The sequence below is a fragment of the Neolamprologus brichardi genome, chromosome 18, assembly GCF_056152115.1.
Source record: "Neolamprologus brichardi isolate AB-2024 chromosome 18, ASM5615211v1, whole genome shotgun sequence".
Classification (NCBI taxonomy): domain Eukaryota; kingdom Metazoa; phylum Chordata; class Actinopteri; order Cichliformes; family Cichlidae; genus Neolamprologus; species Neolamprologus brichardi.
In genome coordinates, this window is record NC_142121.1 from 5,929,326 (window position 1) to 5,948,853 (window position 19,528).

General features: G+C 39.5%; 1 protein-coding gene across 2 annotated transcripts in view; it reads left to right on the top strand.

Annotated features, from left to right (window-relative positions):
- LOC102794590 (uncharacterized) overlaps positions 1-17,967 on the top strand; it is a 28,740-nt gene extending 10,773 nt beyond the window's left edge. Inside the window, exons 1-5 of one of the 2 annotated variants that reach the window (XM_087832088.1) lie at positions 9,268-9,708; positions 11,759-12,010; positions 12,735-12,950; positions 14,741-14,971; positions 16,280-17,967. In XM_087832088.1, the coding sequence (XP_087688214.1) occupies positions 9,525-9,708; positions 11,759-12,010; positions 12,735-12,950; positions 14,741-14,971; positions 16,280-17,121 (1,725 nt within the window). In that variant the 5' untranslated portion in view covers positions 9,268-9,524 and the 3' untranslated portion in view covers positions 17,122-17,967. Of the gene's footprint in view, positions 1-9,267; positions 9,709-11,758; positions 12,011-12,734; positions 12,951-14,740; positions 14,972-16,279 lie in introns of those variants that run through there. The other variant, XM_087832087.1, reaches the window with a different exon arrangement.
- Positions 17,968-19,528: the final 1,561 nt, after the last annotated feature.

Sequence of the window (19,528 nt, forward strand, 5' to 3'; positions counted from 1 at the left end):
GTTCAGCAGCACCACCCGGCCCCACAGAGCCCAGGGCAGTCCACCCGACCCCACCACAGAGAAAACTGCACCCACCCCATCATCCACTCATCTCCCAGAAAACACAAGACAATAGACACCCAGGCTGAGTTCTTCCTCCACCTGTCCTATATCTCTCCCCCACTTGCAGACTGAATTCCTTGAGAGAGGAGACCTCCTGCAAAGATATAACAGCCTCCCCAGCAGTTGAAGAGCCCCCCAGGTGGCTCGATACACTGGCAGCACCCCGTGCCAGGGTTGAGCACCCATACACCCACCCGCCCACAACTCTGGCGACACACCCACCAGGACCCACGCCCCCAAGGCTGACACCCCGACCTTCTTTGCCTGTCCCCTGCAGAGCTACTCACCTGTGTTACAAGTTAGCCACCCCCCCGTACAATCACTCCCCATCACAAGCAGCGCATGCCGCTAACTCCTCTCTCTCTTTGCAGACCCGCCTCTCTGCGAGTCTCTCACAGTGCACTTTCACTCTTCACCTGTAAACAAATTCACTGTTGCATTCAATTATTCTGTGTACTGTCTGCCTTTGGGTCCATTCCTCCTTATCATGTTCCTCATTTGATTTTTTTTATGCAAGGCTTCTATTGCATCATTAGTAGGACTGGTGTAGCATCCCTGACTGAATGATGGTCTCATACTGATGCTTCACAGAGGTTTTATTGGATAGGTTTTTATTGAAACATTCAGTGAAGACACCGTAAGAGCTTGGAGCAAAACAAAACCAGCAATATTAATACCATAACATCAAAGGAAACAAATTTCTCCTGCTCACATATAGCATATACATCAAATTTACATCACTCAATTCATTATATCACCTCACTAACTTACAACTACACATAAAGGTCAAGGTTAACAACACAAACTCTATTAAACGACATTTTGATTGCATGTAACTTATTCCGTTAAAGGAAACATTAACAAACCTTGTGCCACTGTCAGCCAGGTACTAACTGGCAAAGGAAACGTACATATTTTTCACTTTAAGGCACACTATTTACCATATCCTAAAAGAAACGTTACTTACAAGCCCTTTAACGGTTTTTCGCCAGTTTCCCGTTTCAAAATAAAAGCGTGGATTTCAAAATAAAACCGAAGTACCTTTCAAACAAACGTAAAAATATTTACCAAATTTAAAGGTCATTTACAACTGGTGCTCCTGGAAATGTGGAAGAAAATCCTTCTTTTCCCACATTTTCCATATTTCATCAAGATGTTTTTCCAATTCTGCCCATTACTTTGTCTCTTTTTCTCCTTCCAGCATCTGATTCTTTGCAGAGTCCTTGATGTCATAGTCTGTGTGAGTGTTTAGTGTTTTTCCACTCAGGCCTGGTCCTGCATTGTCCGCCTGGGTGGAGCTTGGAGTCCACACCTGCCTCCAATCAGCAGGAGGTGTATTTAACATCAGTGTCTCCACTAGTGATGGCCAAATGAAGCTTTCTGAAGCACTGAAGCTTGTACTGAAAAACGGTTCATTACTCGCAGCTTTTCAACACAGTCCTCTCTGGTGACATCTGGTGGCCAAAAATATGAAGAGCAGCTTGAATCCACAAAATAAAACCAACTGCTTCATTATGATTGCCCACTCTACTGAGTGGAATTCTGTCTGATATTGGGCCGCTGTTGTGTTGCTTTGAATGTGTAATTTTTGGTGGTTAAAAAAATGTTTTTTATTTGTTTAATAAATAGTTTTGACCAGTAAACTCTCCTTGTTTAAATATGCACCATGGTGTGGTCTTTCTTTGCTTGTGACTTCTTGATGTTGGTAAATACAATAATTGAAAAATACCACGTTACATATAATATATACATATAATAACGTACAACACATTATGGAGTATGCTTCTGCTCTGAGGTCTTGCCTTATAAATAATATTATATTAGGGAAATTTTCGCAGACATATTTTTGACCTGGGGGTAGAATTGATTGTGAAATGGAAAAGGAAAATGCTTATGAACTTGCAAATTAAAAACATGATGCATTTAAGGTAACCCTTTTTCATTTTTATTTAAAAAGAGAATTTGTTGTAGTGTGCGATGGCCGAACCTGTTCCTTTTCGTGGAGATAATTTCTCCTGCCTTAAGGAAAATCCCTTTACATGGCACAGAGGAGGCTGGAGTGCAGAGAAACTGGTAGAGATGCAGTTATACAGTCTACCTGGGCCCCACAAACCATAAGCTGAAGAGAATAAATAAATTAAATTGCTGCACATTTGGCAGACTAACATTGTCAGAGTAATTAAACAATAAAATATATATTTTTACAACATTACATATAAAGAGTCAAGTGGAAATTTTTCTAAAGTTATTTAATGATATTTATATTATGGAAGCAGATTTTTGACATTTTACCTTTTTCCCGTTTTCAGATATAATAAACACGCACAAAACAAAAGCAAACGGCCAGAACACAAAGCTGGAAAACCCACCCGATTGACAAAAATCAACTCAAAATTCTCCCACACAACAGAACCTCCTCTATTCTTCGCTGGCTCCAAATCTCTCAGTGGAATGATCAGTGGTCGCTGTCACCATTAAAACACTCCACAAATCCCGCGAATGATTTGCTTCCTTATAAACCATTGAATCAGATACCGAAGCAGTTAGGCTCTAAATGAAGCTTCGAACGTCACTGATCACGTGACTCTGGCCAAACGAATCAAGCTTCGACACAGTGCTTCTGAAGCAGTGTGTTGATTTTTTTGACACACGCACCGGAGCTTCAGCTTCAAGCGGGCCATCACTAGTCTCAGCCAGTCTGTCAGCTACCTTGTGGTTGTCACCAGGTCATGTAGAAATTCTGTTCTGTTTTGATTGAAATTGACTTGACTTGACTCTCTTCTCCCTCCAAGTGGTCACGCCACGGGCCCCTCAATACCTTAGAGCAGGGGTCGGCAACCTGCGGCTCTTTAGTCCTTTTAGTGCACCTCCGCGTGGTTTGGGAATTTTTTATTTTTTTTTAAGTAATTAGCTGAAGTGTATTTTATTTATGTTAGCTCTTTTTTTAACTTGTAGTTCTAAATTGGAAGATTATTGTGATATTGAAATATAAAAATAAAATTATATTCTATTATTTTTTTAATCCTTCAAAATAAGCGTCACACTTGCGGAAGCCGATATACCCGCCGAAACGCCGTGCCTTTATCGAGACTTTCAACCCCAGGTAAGCGAATTATGGATCTTCGGATCCACATTATGTCAGCAGCTGTTCTCCACCGTGAACTATGTTAAAAACAAACACCGCTCACGCCTCACAGATGACAGCTTACAGTCCTGCGTGAAGATGAAAGTGACTTCGTACAGCCCGTACGGCAGAACCGACGCTGTTATGCAAACAGCGTCGGTTCTGCTCAGGTGCGTCCGACTCCCCTGCAGCGGCGCTGCAGACCACGCCCCGCCACACACATTAACCAGATAAAATACATATTTAGGCTGAATTTTGCAAACATCTATTTTTCATTTTTTAGCAGCATAGTGCTTTTTTTCCAATTATTTTTTTTAAAAGTCAGGTCAAGGCTCCAAAAGCCCAAAGGCGATATAAAGGTGGCGGCTCACAACAGTTTTTGTTTGCTACATGGATCATTTTAGTTCAGCTGAGTGTCTTTCCTTTTGTTATATTTCTTTAAGAGTTCAAAATGTGTTAATAAATAAATAATTACATAAATAAAATGTAATTTTCTCTGTAGCACTTCATGGATTCAAGCAACACGCCTTAGTTGTTCACACAAAGCATAAAGGTAAAAAAAAAAAACCAATGTATACAGTGTTATCTTCATTTTAGATGTCAAAAAGTATTTGCAGCTCCCAGTGTTTTCTTTTGCATGGAAATCGCGTCCAAATGGCTCTTTGGGTGTTAAAGGTTGCTGACCCCTGCCTTAGAGTTACCTACCTCGTTCATTGGCTGCTGATCTCACTCTCTGGAATACTGACCTGTCTGGCATCACGCTCCTCTGGATTTCCACCATCTCATCTGCTTCTTCTCCTGCTCACCAGCAGAGATGGGCAGTAACGCGTTACAAGTAACGCGTTACTGTAATCCGATTACTTTTTTCAAGTAACGAGTAAAGTAAGGGATTACTATTGCAAAAACGGTAATTAGATTACCGTTACTTTCATGTAGGAACGCTGCGTTACTGCGTTACTAAAACCGTGATTTTCTTGCGAGAATGTCTCATGACAGTGACGTAAGCGAGTGCGACATGTGTGACAACAGCTGTGTGCAGATCAACAATGGATCATATATCGAGTGCGGGAGAGAGTATGAGCGTGCAGCGTTTAAAGCGTGGAAGTACTGACCTTACTTTGAGTTTGATTCCATAAAAAGTGACAAAAACATTAGTGTCCGTTGTGCGTGGGAAGAAAACTTCTTTTTACAGCGAAAAAAACCCCCCTAAACTTCCAAGCAAGCACCGAGTAGCTACGACGTAATGGGAAACTCACAGAGAAACTGCCGTATCCTTCCACTGACCGCTGCGGCACACCTGCACCAGGATAACCCTCCGCCTACCCTACTCCTGCTTTACAGGTGAAAATAGAGCAAAAGGACCGCTAGTCTTTGACTTTATTTATTTTCTGCTGTGTTTTACTTGCATCTGAAAGAGTGAGTGTAAACACAATATATATATATATATATATATTATGTGCTGGAATGTGCAGAAAATAGGTTTAAATGTTAAACTAATTTCTTCCAGTCAGAGAATGGTGCATATAATTAAAATTTTGCTTCATGCATAAAGTTAAAAGATTAAAACTAACAAAACAAGTTTTAAAAAGAGACTTTTCCATTTGATTACATTTTGTATGATGATTATGTAGAAAAAGTAGAATTGGGCTGAAAGATCTATCGCTTTATCACCTATTCAGGTTGTAAATCATGTTTTAAAAAAGTAACTAAGTAACTAAGTAATTAATTACTTTTGAAAATAAGTAATCAGTAAAGTAACGGGATTACTTTTTTGGGGAAGTAATCAGTAATTAATTACTGATTACTTTTTTCAAGTAACTTGACCAACACTGCTCACCAGTTTCCATTACTCCTGGAAAAGAGATTAGAAGTTGTTTTCTTCTGGTCACTCACTCCGATTTTCCCTCCGATCATTAACTTTTCTCTCCTCTGTTGCAGTGCCTTTTACCCTGATATCCATTATCACTCACACGGCAGAACCAGAGCTCCTAGACTGATACCACGTAGCCATAATTGTAAATACACAATAAAGTAGTGAAAAGCAATTCTTGCCTCTGCAATGTGTCTTGCATTTGGATCCACGCTCTCTTTCTCTTAGGCCACTTGGCCCTAACACCTGAGCTGTCTCATATTGCTAGGCAGCGCTGGGTTGTCTTCTTTGAATGTTGCAGGAATATTAGTAGCCATTGTAATCTCTCTCTCACTCTTCTGGTTCAAATCCTTGGGTTTTCCTCTTTTCTATTTCTTTTATCTGGATGTTAAATTTAATTAAATTACAATTTGTTTATGCATTTCCTTTTAGGTTGTTCTCATTTTAGTGTTTGTTTTTTTGTTTTTATTAGTATTATCAATTTTTTGATTTTTTTTTACTTTTTTGAAAATCGTGAATATTAGTTTATTCTTTATCATTGCTCTGATCTTTATTTTAATCAATTGATCCCTTTTTTTATTTCTTAATTGTTTATAAATGTATATTTTTTTATTTTATTTTTTATTTATTACTTCTAATATAAGTTCAATCTGTTCCGACCAGGGGTGTGGGGTGACCTGCAGTATCAGCCTCCTTCCACCGGATAGAGGCAGATACGATAGCACTTTAGCTCAGTCCTACCACTAGTTGACGCTAATTCACTCACGTTTTCTTAAGTGAATTCAGTAATTCACCTAGTAGCGGCCCCTGTCCGTGAGATCTTAAACACTCACCTCTGGCAGAGCTTCGACAGCATTCAGAGGGAAACTGAGTTTGAATGGACCATGTTCAGGACCTTTATTGCTGAGGCTGCTGCACTGAGCTGTGCACCGTGTCATGGTGGTAAACCCCGAACCAGCTGGTGGACATCAGGCTGAGGAATGAGTATTATGAGATTATGTCATGCTGTCATAAAATAGATGTTATCTGATATACTGAGACATTTGGAGTGGGTGTAGTAGATTACTTCTTAAGCTCTGAGGACTTGAAAATGCAGAAAAAATAAAGCAACTGAATTTTGACGAATCCATGTGTTCTTCTATAGCGTTCAGCTTTCATGTCAACTTGTTACAGGGCTTGATTATATAATCTGAAGCAACTAAACATTAAGGTTGGAAGAGGTTTCAGATTTGGTTGTACAACACACTCTTATAATAGGTTGGGAATAGTGCTTGTGCTATAAGGTCCTTGTCTCCACGGGATTATGTAATTAACCAATGGACACATGCATTTAGATATAATCTATTATGATTCATATGTATATTGTATTTCTTTCTTGGATGCTTTCATTGAAGCTTTGTGTACTTTCCACTAGCCCACTTAAAAATGTCAGTTACATTTTAAAGTACATATTTATTGATATTAATTGCTGCATTGACAAGATTCATATAATATTTATGCCATGTTTATGTAAACATGGCATATATATGATATGCTATATTAATGCTAATGTGACAGACTATTAATTCATTCTCCACTCTTGGATTTGAGATAAGTCATGATGCTCTGTGTTGAGATGCACAATAAAGAAAGGGCATGTTTGAATCACAGAACTTTAATATTAAATAAGTTCTCTTACCACTTTGTTTCTTGTGTAAAGCATTGCATTGGGATTTTCCACTTTCTCTACTGAATAATGCTACTTTAAGTGCTATATGATTTGGTGGACTTTCTTTATGTGGTTAAGAAACTTGTGGTTAAGAAACTTAAAGAATGTTGTGCCATGTTTCTTCTTTCTCCTCACTAATTTTTATTTAACTTATTTTGAAAAATCTGGTCAATGTGATTAAGCTCTGTCAGGTGGCCCTGTACATCTTCAACCTGAGCCTGAGCCTGGAGAGGGTTCCTGAACTGTGGAAGACTTCCTGTGTGGTTCCGGTGCCAAAAATCGCACACCCCAGGGAGCCCAACCACTTCAGGCCTGTTGCCTTGACTTCTCATCTGATGAAGACCATGGAAAGGCTCATCCTGCACCACCTTTGGCCACTGGTGGGCTCAGTGTTGGACCCCCTGCAGTTTGCCTACCGTTCTGAAATTAGGGTGGATGACGCTGTCATCCACCTGGTACACCGATCCCTCTCTCACTTAGAGCCTATACAATAAACTGGGGCAACAAAGAGAACTAAGATCATAATACAAAAACTCTGAGACACAAGAAACTCAACACTGGGTCACCGACCCAGGACCGTGACAATTTTTATAATGGCTCTACCTATAGGTTCTGTAGTCCCATGTCCCAGAGGGTGGAGGGCCTGTTTTCTCTATACAATCAGTTATGTGGGAAGAAATTCAGTATGAATCAGAATTAACTCTAGCGTCTCACAGACAGTTTGCAAAATGTGTGCATTGACAAATACTGTCAGGCAGATAGTCCAGTTCATACATACACACTTAAACAAACTTCTAGTAACATCGGGCATACCGGGCTTTTGCCTGGTGTGAGCCCATGGTGATTTTTTGTTTTCACGGCCGATATGTTGGAGTTTTGTTTGTTTGTTTTTTTAAATAAATAACCGGTATAAACAATTAAAGGTGGTGGACTGGGCAAAGGGTCATGATCAACTCTGGGCTGGACCAATTACAGCCGAGGAGCTCCTCCTTGCTTGGGCAAAGGCCCTGAAAGCAGTGTTATCACAGACAAACAGAAGAAAATTGTATTGAAGGGAAACGGAACACGACTTTTCCCATACTTCAGCTGAAAAATGACACAAAGCTGGAGTTATTCTGTCTTTACCATGCTGCCTCTTCTTCTCTTTTCTCCCCCCTCTGTTCCTATGCTACTGCGAGTGTACCGCTCCTCCCCCCTGCTCCGCAAACATAAGGCAGTGTTTACATTCCTTCACCCTCAACTCAGTGGAAACACAAGGCTCACGTGCGGCGTGAAGCGAGAAAGGTGAGAGAGAGAGGGTGAGAGAAAGAAAAAAAAGAAACAAGGCTCCCAATCAAGGGCGTAGATTTGGTTTTGGCATTGGTGGGGACGGATGATTCAACCACCGAACCCTGCCCTGTTTCTTTTTTTTTTCCTTTTTGTCTTTGCTTCTTGATAATAAAAAAAAAAGAGAGAGAGAAATATACTTGCCTATGTATGCTATTCTACATGCTTTTAAACCATTTAAAATTACAATTCATCGTTTTATATGTGAATTGTATAATGTTAAATTACTATTAAACAAATGTATTTTAGACTTTAGATTACCTCAGCCATATTCCATATAAATCGGGTTTCATACAAAAAAAATAGCTTCAAATACAGTCATGACAATAAAAGAAAATGACTTTGAGGACTTAACAACATTACTTCAGTTATATTACACCAACATCTCTTATATACATTAGCACTAAGGGAACACTGAATGATCTGGTGGGTTTTGTCCATAAAACTACTCATCTAAGATTACCACAAAGTAAAAGATCTCTCAGCAAAATTATGCAACATTTTAAGTACACTATACAAACATTACTAATGAGGCACTCATATGGATATTGGTGGGGACATGTCCCTTGCGTCCATGCGAAATCTACGCCCTTGCTCCCGATTGTTCTGGGAATCCATCCTACCCGTTGTTTTTGCCCATGCGCACAACACGAAATTAAGTGGCAAATCGTCCTACCTTTGTTAATCTGAGCTAGAAGCATACTTTCATAGCTAAAAATTCAGTGGTGAACCATCCTACCTTTGTGAATATCAGCTAGAAGCATACTTTAACAGCTAAAATTCAGTGCCAAATCATCCTACCTTTGTTTATAAGAGCTAGAAACATACTCTGAAGGGTAAAATTAAGTGCCAAACCATGCTACCTTTGTGAATGTGACCTACAAACATACTTTAATGTGTAAAATGAAGTGGCAAACCGTCCTGGCTTTATAAATATGACCTACAAGCATACCGTCATACCTACTTGAATTTGTGGTGGAATTACTCTGACAGCAGAAATGTGTATAAACTACTTAAGGTAATTTATTTATTTATTTATTTATTTTTGAGCGTCGTTCCAGACCATACTCCATACCAGTTGGTGGCGGTAATGCACCTTTCAGTTGTTTGCCAACCGCCAATACAAATGTAAGAAAGAGGAAGAAGAAGTTTCAAGGGGAAGTAAAAGTTATCAGGCCTTATTTCAGTTTTTAAAAGAGGGGAACCTGTTTGGAAGGATTTGAGGATTTTTTTTCTTTTCTTTCTTTTCTTCTTTTTTTTGAGCGTCGTTCCAGACCGTACTCCATACCAGTTGGTGGCGGTAATGCACCTTTCAATTGTTTGCCAACCGCCAATACAACTGTAAGAAAGAAAGAAAGAAAGAAGATTCAAGCCTTTAGTTGGACTTTAGTTGGATGGTATCGGTTGTTGTTGCAATGTCTACAGTTCAGCATCTGAGAGAGGTTATCCAGGAGAGATTAACTACTGCTGCAGAAGAAATCTTCTCAGAGTTTGCAAAAACGATCGTCCGGTATGAGGAAGAGATCAGTCAGCTAAGACTGCTGAATATCGGATCCGGGATAAAGTCACACAATACAGGTATGTAAACTTGTGGGATCATTGTGTGATTCGCGTGGGCATCAGCACCAACTTAGCGACTTTGTCGCTATATTTGGCGAGTTTTCAGACCCCTTTAGCGACTTTTTTTTATTTTATTTGCTGTTTTGTCGGTAGCGGCTCCTGAAAAGCAAGTCTACCACACATCTCGACTTCGACCAAAGCCAGTTGATCTGCGACGCCAGTTAATCATCAATCAGCAGGATTCATCACGTCATCACTTAAAGACGGGATAGCGATTTTCCTTGCTGAGGAGTTGGCCACATGGTGGGCATGTGGACAATTCCTGCAAGTGCTTTGGAAGCATTTGGAATCTGTGGATAAATGCATTGATCTACAATAGTAACACACCACAGTAAAGTGTATGAAGTTTCATCTGTGTAAATAGACTTAACGGCAACTTTCTTTGGTAGACGTGTTCAAATACTCTAGCGTTTCGGCTCGTGTTGGCGATCAGTAGCGGTGATCACTTTGATAATGGTGTGGGTGATTGTGCTGTACTGATGGGTCGTTCGCGAACGAAATGGCTCTTAGAGCCGACTCTTTATTGGGAGCCATGAGGTTTTTTCTTTCTTTCTCTCACCCTCTCTCTCGCCCTTTTTTCCGCTAAACTCCGCACGCGCGGCCTGTACTTTGCGCTGGGCAGAGGGGGGAGGGGCGTTAATTACACTCGCGGTAGCACAGGAACAGAGCCAGAGAGAAAGAGAGCGAGGGACAACAACTTCACATTAGAAAGGTATAGTAATCATCCACTATTTTCAGTTGCAGATGATAAAGGATTCAGAAATCATGCAGGCCCATATGACAGAGAATGTGCATCTTCTTTTTGTTTTAATATTTTAATTTATATTTAATTGTGTTGTGGTTTGCAGTGTTTTGTGTTGTTTCACGTTAAATTTGTTTAAAAGGAAAAAGCTGAAAATTTAAATAGTTAAAAGTTTAAAATGTAAATAGTTGTTCTTTGTATTATATGATTTATTTATTACATTTTATGTGGAGTGAATAAATAAAGTATATTTATGGTGGCCCTTAGAGACAAAGGAGTACAAACTCCAAAACATGTACAAACTGCAAAACACGTAAAAACTCCAAAACGCGTAAAAACTCAGAAGCACGTACAAACTCCAAAACACGTAAAAACTCAGAAGCACGTACAAACTCCAAAACACGTAAAAACTAAGAAGCACGTACAAAAGACAACAGAAGTGCTCCAGGATGCTAGGGCGCAGTGTTGAGCTTTTGTTACCTAGTGTCTACACAAACCAGGAAGTATCAACAACCGGATTTGGTGTGTGGTAATAACAGGTAAATGAATTTTTTTTTTAATTATTTGAATAAATATGAGTGCTTGTCTATAAATACACAAACAATACGCACATGCTTTCAATTGTGTAATTTAAGTGATCTGGGTAGCTCTGTTTTGGAAGTTCAGTTAACACTAGAAATGTGTTTTGGAGTTTGTATATGCTTTAGAGTTTGTACGTGCTTTGTCTCTAGGGGCCATATATAAACATATATAAATAAAACCACTTATTTTTACATTAGTAATTCCTTTTCTGCATAATTTTATATTATTGTTAATGATTAAATAATTAAAGCAACAAAACAACCTGAAGAGCCGGTTCGGAGCCGAAAGAGCCGGCTCTTTTTAGTGAGCCGAGCCGGATCTCTAAAAAGAGCCGGAAATCCCATCACTATTGTGCTGCACTGGCTGATCTGACTATTTTAGAGACTGCTTATCTGTTTGCATTTTCCAGCACAAACATCTGTATAATTTACAGAGATTGGTACCTGCCTTCATAAAACACTTTAATCTTTCATTATCATATTGGGATCATGCTGCTGTTCATTTGTTTGTTTTTGTTTTTTCACATTGTGTAATAATCACTGGCAGCCACATCTAAAAAATAGATCCTAGATGAGTGATTGTTTCTGTGGCAACACTTGCAACAATGCAAGAGGCTGTGAAACCATAAGTTTGATTCTCAGTTTCCTTTTAATCCTTTTTTATCTTTCTTATCATCACATTCAGTCACTATTTGCTTGTGTCCCTTCGTTGGACACCAAGGTCTGGATGAGCAGCAGGTCTGTGACCAGGAGAGGAGCTCCAGTCTCAACCAGGAGGATCCAGAGCCTCCACAGACTAAAGAAGAACAGGAGGAAATCTGCAGCAGTGAGGAAGGAGAGCAGTTTGAACTGAAGCAGAAGGATGAAAGCATTCATGTCTGGACCGGGGAAGAGCTGGATTTGTTGTGTAAACCTGGAGTAAAGCTGACCAGAATGGGTATGTTCATGTTCATGCTCAGTAAACTATACTATACTTTATGATACAGAAATGAATATGACTTGTATCAAAAAGCCAGGTGATGGGCTACAACTATATAATAGTGTAATGAGCTACAACACCATTACACCACCACACCAGGTGATGGTGTAATGGTGGTTGAGATATTTTCCACACACACTTAAAATGACACTGCACTGTACTCGGGTGGTCTCCAGAGTCACCAGCTCTCAACAAAACAGAGCACCTTTGGGATGTGGTGGAACATGAGATTTGAATCACGCATGTGGAGCTGACAGATATGCAGCAGCTGCCTGAAACTCTCATGCCAATATGGACCATATACAGAGGGAAACAAACACATGCTCTGGAAGAGAGCCAGTGATTAATAACAAGTAATGATTCATTGCAGAATCATCACTTACTATCTATCACTAGTACTAGCAACGTGTACCTAATGAAGCAACCAGTCAGTGTATATTTATCAGTAAAATATCAAAAGATTAGAATTAACAGCTTATCTGCCTTCTTCAAATCCTTAAAATATTCAGATCATGTTACTTTTCATTTGTTTGTTTTTTCACATTGTGTGATGATCACAGGCATCTAAAAATGAGACCCGAGCTTATGAAACCATAAGCTTGATTCTCAATAGATGGCCGTTTTAATCTTTCTTGATCTTTCACATTAGTCACCATTTTCTTGTGTCCCTTTGTTGATGAAGGTCTGGATGATCAGCAGGTCTTTGACCAGGAGAGGAGCTCAAGTCTCCACCAGGAGGACCCAGAGCCTCCACAGACTAGAGAGGAAGAGGAGGAAATGTGCAGCAGTGAGGACGGAGAGCAGCTTGAACTGGAGCAGGAGGCTGAAGGCCTTAATGTGTGGACTGGGGAAGAGGTGGATTTGTTGTGGAAATCTGGAGTAAAGCTGACCACAGTAGGTGTGTAAAACTAATATACAGATTACATATTAAAACGTCGGGTGATGACATGACAAAGACACGTGGCGTGTATTACCGTCTAGCATACTACCTCACTGAAGACATGTTTTCTGTTAGCACTGTAAAATATAAACCGGGTTCAACATCTTCTGTTTGTTTAATAAAAAACAAAAAATTTGAATTATGTTTGTCCAGTGAAGGAAGGTTGGAGTCTCAGGCTTAAGCCACAGCCTGGTCATGGCTTTTCTTGCTGCAGTGAGAAGAATCTTAAATATAAATCCTCTCTTTTAACCTTATCATCAATATTTCCTAAAAATAGTGCAGTACAGTCCTCAGGAACCTTGTAACCTAAAACCTTTTGTAGAGTATCACCCACTGTTTTCCAGAATGAGTGATTTTTAGAGCAAGACCAGAAGATAAATCTTTGGTTCTTCATCAAATTGAGGTATAATTTAGATTTTTGTTGTTTTTTGTTGGTAGGCGTTGCACATCATTTCAATTAAAAGAGTTAATCATCTCAGCCTCAGCTATCTTTTTATTTTAGTAGTCTCGAGGTTGTAGATATCAAAACAAATCCTGGTTTTTCAATTCAAACATGTCTTTAAGCTCTTGAAAGCTCCTACCTTTGTCCTTTTTGGTAATTAAACAGAAAGCAGTCAGGCCCCTGTTGGTCCACTCTTTGAAAGCCTTGTCATATTGTCCTGGTTTAAAACTGTTTTCCAAGCTTATCCATCGCAACTTTTTGTGGCTATTTTTCAGTTTTAAATGTTTAACGATGGAGTACCACATTTGAAGTGAAAACTGGGTTATGGGATTGAGTTTGACTTAACAATGTCAGTTAAAGTATCTTTTCCTAACACTGTTTGGACATTATAGTCCATGCTATCTTGTGTCTCAATCTGTTTCCACTTTGCAGTGTATGAATTATGACACCATAGGCATAAAGGGCATAATTGTGCTGCCTGAAAATATGATTTAAAATTAGGCAAAGCCATACCCCCTTTGTCCTTTGGAAACTGCAGAGCCTTTTTGTCCCCCCATATGAATCTTGACAACATCGGCTTTGGACCGAGAGACCGGTGAGCCCGTTGTATTTGTGGGTCAGTGCCATCGGGTATTAGCCTCTCTCTTCTGATCACATTTTCAACAAAGCTTATTACCGAGCTGCCCTCTTCTCCTTCTGGGACTCCGTAAATTTGCAGGTTATTTCTTGTCGATCTAGACTGAAGGTCTTCTAGCTTTTTGCCACTCGTGTTTCGGCTTCCTCAAGTTTCTCACCGTATTCTTGGACTGCTAGCTTATTAGCCGTTAGCTGTTGGTTTGTGTCTTCTTTGAATTTATTCAGGTCTTCTTTCAACTCAACCCTGGAATCTTCTTTGAATGCGTTGAAGTCAGCTTTCATCTCCGTCTGGAGGTCAAAGATTTGTTGGCTGATATTTTTAATGCCCTCTTGCAAAGATTCGAGTTTGGCCCCCTCGCCGTTTTCTTTATCTGAGTTAGCCATATCAGCATGCGTGTTCTCTCTCTCTTCTGGAAAATACAGTTCAGTTGGTTCATGTATCTTGTTCCGGCATTGTTTTAAACATAGAAGTGGTAAAAAGAACTTGAATTTAAGGGGAAATTTGCTCGGCCCCGACGAGCTCAGAAATTACGCAGCCATTTTGCCTCGCTGCCAACCGGACAAGAGATAATATTTAAAAAATTTGTGCACCTTATTTATTGCTCACATATCTGAGAGACATGCTCACAGTGTAACTTTTTTCATGTTTGTTGTCATTTGTTCCATCAAGACCTCCCACAGCAACATGATTATAAGGAAAATGAGGATCTGGATGACCCGCAGGTCTGTAGCCAGGAGAGGAACTCCAGTCTCAACCAAGAAGACCCGGAACAGGAGGAAATGTGCACCAATCAGGAAGGAGAGCAGCTTGCACGTAACCAGGAAACCAAAGGCATCATCGTCTGGACTGGGCAGGAACTAGGCACCATGTGGAACCCTGAAGTAAAGTTAAACAGAATAGGTATGCAAAATTGTAATGGGTAGATTTCTTAATACAAAACTGAATATAACTCATGTTGAGTCCTAATCTGACCTCAGCGATATGTTATAGAGGTGCATGAAGAATCGAAGGACCAACTCCAATAAGGAAACTGACGCATATTTTAAGAGCCAAAATTTCTGGCCTCCCAGCCAAGTCTTGTCCGTCGAGGTGGTTCTTCTTTTTTGTGCCATGCATTTATGAAGTGGTTGCTTAGTCTCTCCAATGTCCAAGAAACTCCTATGCGTCCGACAAGTGTGTCCTCCTTTTACCCAGATTTGAAGGAGGGGTCGGGTGTATACTTCGTGGCCCAACATATCCTAGAATTTGTAGCGTGGCCCAGCCAAATCCAGTTTCCAACAATGGTGGCAGCTACTTAGTTTTAATATTACTCTTTCTGGGTGACAAAATAAACTTTTAAGATATTTTCAAGTGAGAATGTAGCTTTGTAAACTTCACATTTCTGCTCGATTTATCAAGACGTCACATATTTGCAAAAGTGCGCCAACGTTTTCGGAGACGTCTGTTACCCACCAGCTTGATAACTAGCCGGTGTTCAAGGCTCACTACAGCTCAGGTTAAACATGCTATATAACTCACTTAAATAACTTTTAAAAAGTTATTGTTTGGCTTTTTTCAGTGTTTTATTTGTTCCTGAGTAAATCGGTTTGGCTGAGATTAAAGTTGTAACACTATGATAGTTGTGTCCTTGTGCCGTGTGTTTCTGGGTCTTTCTTTCTTCTTCTGTCCCTTTGGATTCCAGCACAAGGCCTATGTAGTGATGTTATTGGTGGACTTCCTGAGGGTGTGGCCAATCCAGCACCACTTTCTTCTCATTATTGGTATTACTATTGGTTCCTGGTTTGTTCTTGTCCACAGTTTGTAATCTTCTCTGGCCACTAGATACAGAGGATTTGTTGCATCCTCTGCAGCTGTTGATGAAGGTCTGCAACATACAGAGCACTGCCTTTGTCCTGCTCCATGTTTACGAACTATAGAAAAGTTTCAATTTAAAATTTCCGCCCAATCGATTCTCGTTTTGTTTGGGCAGTTTAAAGAATTACATGTTTTCTCTGCAGCATGGAATGGAAAAAATGATTTAAACAGATTTTATATTCTGCTTTCTGGAATATACAATTCCAAACTTAAATTGATCATAAGAGGAGCGTTCTCTGCACCGCTCCAACATGCCTTTAATTGTTATATCTGTGCAACCATGTGGAGACCTGCTAATGGCTAATTTCTCAAATGTATGTTTTTGGTGTTTTTTTTTTTAATCTGTTGCTTCAGATTTACCACAACATGACTGTAGGGATGACGGAAGGCTCACAGATCAGCAGGTCTGTAACCGGAAGAACAACTCCACTCTGGACCAGGAGGATCCTTTGCAGATTAAAGGGAAACAGGAGAAACTCAGTACCACTCAAGAGGGAAAACCGCTTGTACAAAAGCAGGAGACTCGAACATTTCCTGCCTGTAAAGAAAGTGACCACAGAGAACCAGGACCAAGCAGTGACCAGCTCCTTTCTCACAACTCTCCTGACACAGATAAGGATGAAAGAAAGGATGATAATTCACACAGTATAAAGTCGGCGCAAATTGTATCAGGACTGACAGTTCAAAATTCCAAGACAGCACATTTATGTAGCACCTATGGGAAAAAAATTAATTCTAAACCAAACTTGAATCAACATATACAAATTCACAAAGGTGAGAAACCACATTCTTGCGGCACCTGTGGGAAAAGATTTAGTTTTATGTCAGACATGAAAAGACACATGCAAAGTCACACAGGTGAGAAGCCATATTCTTGTAGTACCTGTGGGAAAAGATTTCATTGTAATTCAGACTTGACTAGGCACATCAAAACTCACACAGGTAAGAAACAATATTCTTATAGCACTTGTGGGAAAAGATTTAATTTAAAATCAAGTTTGAAATCCCACATAACAATTCACACAGGTGAGTGGCCATATTCCTGTAGCACTTGTGGGAAAGGATTTAATTTTAAATCAAGGTTAAAATCCCACATAACAATTCACACAGGTGAGAAGCCATATTCCTGTAGCACATGTGGGGAAAGGTTTCGTCTAAACATACAGTTGAAGAGACATGCGAATTCACACAGGTGAGAAGTCTGAGTCACAGAGAGGCCCAAACTGTCCAAAGTTGTAGAATCCCCTAATTAGTGAAATTTATAGCTTACATTTATTAGTGCAACTTGTTTTAAAGGCATGAAAATCTGTAGTATTAATAGGGCTGGACATCGTCACTGATTTCTAGAATCGATTCGATTCCGATTCATAAGGTCTCGAATCGATTCGATCCACAATTTGATTTGAGTCAATTTGAATCTGGGAAATTTTGCCTCAGTTAGAAATATTATTATTCTGATCACGTATCAGTACATATCCATATTTTTATATCTATAAAAAGGAAGCTGACACTTGCGAGACTTTATCAAAGGTGTAAGCAGCATTTGTGTAAGTAATTGAGGATAAAAGACAGAAAAACATGAAGACAATCAGGGGAGATTTTAGCACATTTTTGGGGGTGCTTCAGTGTTTCAATATTTATCTTTTATTAGATCGTGTGGTTTGGTTATTTATGCAAGACAAATGTTGAATATTGTAGAGGAAGCAAAGTTGTGTAAATTGGATACACTGGTCAAAGTGAGACATTAATAAAAACATTCTATAAATAATTGTTTTTAAGAAAAAAATTGTAAACAATTAAAGAAATAAATCTAGTTTAAAATTGGAATTAAATAAGTTTAAAGAAAAAATATGGATAATTATATAATAAAGGATGAGCAGCTGGTGACTCCTTTCCAATAAAGGGGTTTAGAAGTGCCCTGGGAGTCTTCATTTTTATCTTTGTTGGCTTTTGGCCTGCATGTGATTAAGGAAAACACTGTAGAGGGCTTTACTTTTCTTTCTAAATTTTTGTTTATCTCGTCTGTTCAATAAAACTGTTGGCACCAAACTTCACTCATCTCCTGTGATTTTTGTCTTTTGGTTTAAATTGTGTTCCAAAAGCCTGAATCAACATCTTTCTGCCCTGAAGAAATTCTGCAAATCCTTTAAATTGTGTGACCTGACAATCCTGCTGTTCTTTGAAAAACTAAAAGTACTTCCAAACGAGTTGCTAACGAGTTGCTTCGTGTGATCTGAATTTTGGTGAAGCAACTGGCCAGAAAGATTCAACACTTTCAGAGGGCTTCATCATGCCGACTTCCTTGATTCTCGTCCTCACTTTCCAGGTCCTCCACTATACTCCACAAATGCCCTCTGGAGTTGTTTTTAAGAACAAAAGTGGATCATATCATACCGAACACACACCTCCTCTCTGCCAATGTTTCTATACCACCATCAGTGATGTGAAAACAGGTTGTTCAAACAAATCTGCAATGGTATTTGTTTTTATTAAATTAGCCAATTAGACATCACAGTGGATTTTATTAATGCAGTCCACATTTTATTAGGAGTTACTCAACAGGATTAATTCATTCAAGTGCTATTTAATTAAATAACACACAATTATTAGAGAAACCTCTCCCTCTCAGAGCTTCCGTTACACCAATTTGTATCATAATGTTTAATGTTTCTAGGCGTAGCCAAGTGGCGGAAGGCTTTCACTTGGGTGGTCTCAGAATCTCCTCTCTGGTTTTCGCGGTTCGCAGCCGAGTGTGAAGCGGTGGGAATGACACTCAGCACCTCCAAATCTAAAGCCATGGTCCTCAGCCGGAAAAGGGTGGAGTGCCCACTCCGGGTCAGGGACGAGTTCTTGCTCCAAGTGGAAGAGTTTAAGTATCTCGGAGTCTTGTTCACGAGTGACAGGAGCTCTCTCACATAGGGAGAGGCCCTAGAGGTCGACGACTGTAACAGCGGTTTCTACGTGGCCATTACTGGTGGGCTTCGCTTTTATAATAATAATAATAATAATAATAATACATTTTATTTGAAAGCGCCTTTCAGAACACTCAAGGACACTGTACACAGCTGTCAAGAGATTTATTCTAAAACACTTCTTCAGCTAAGAATCTAAAGGTAGAAACACACAGACGCTGCAGCATTTACTTGCAAGGGCATGATCACAGAACGCTCACCCCAGAGTGGGGGCCCTGTGATGTGCGCTCTGTTCCTGCACTTGTCTTTATTTATATACATAAGTAAGGCAAGGCAAGGCAAGTTTATTTGTATAGCACAATTCAACAACAAGGTGATTCAAAGTGCTTTACAGAGACATTAGAAACAAAAACAAATAAAAAGCATGATTTAAAATTGATTAAAACAAGCAAACAAACAAACAAACTAATTAACAAACAAACAAACAAACAAGTAATACAACAGTGAATACGTCTATTCATAAACAGAGGAATGTTAGTGTGTAGGGAGTGAAGATAAGAGTGGTTCAGGTGTATGTGTGTGTGTGTGATTCAGAAGGACGTGGCCCCTCTTCTTGTTAGGGAGTGCAGATAAAAGTGTCCAGCTCTCCTCTTCCTGGCAGGAGTGAAATAATAACAGCTTGTTCAGCTAT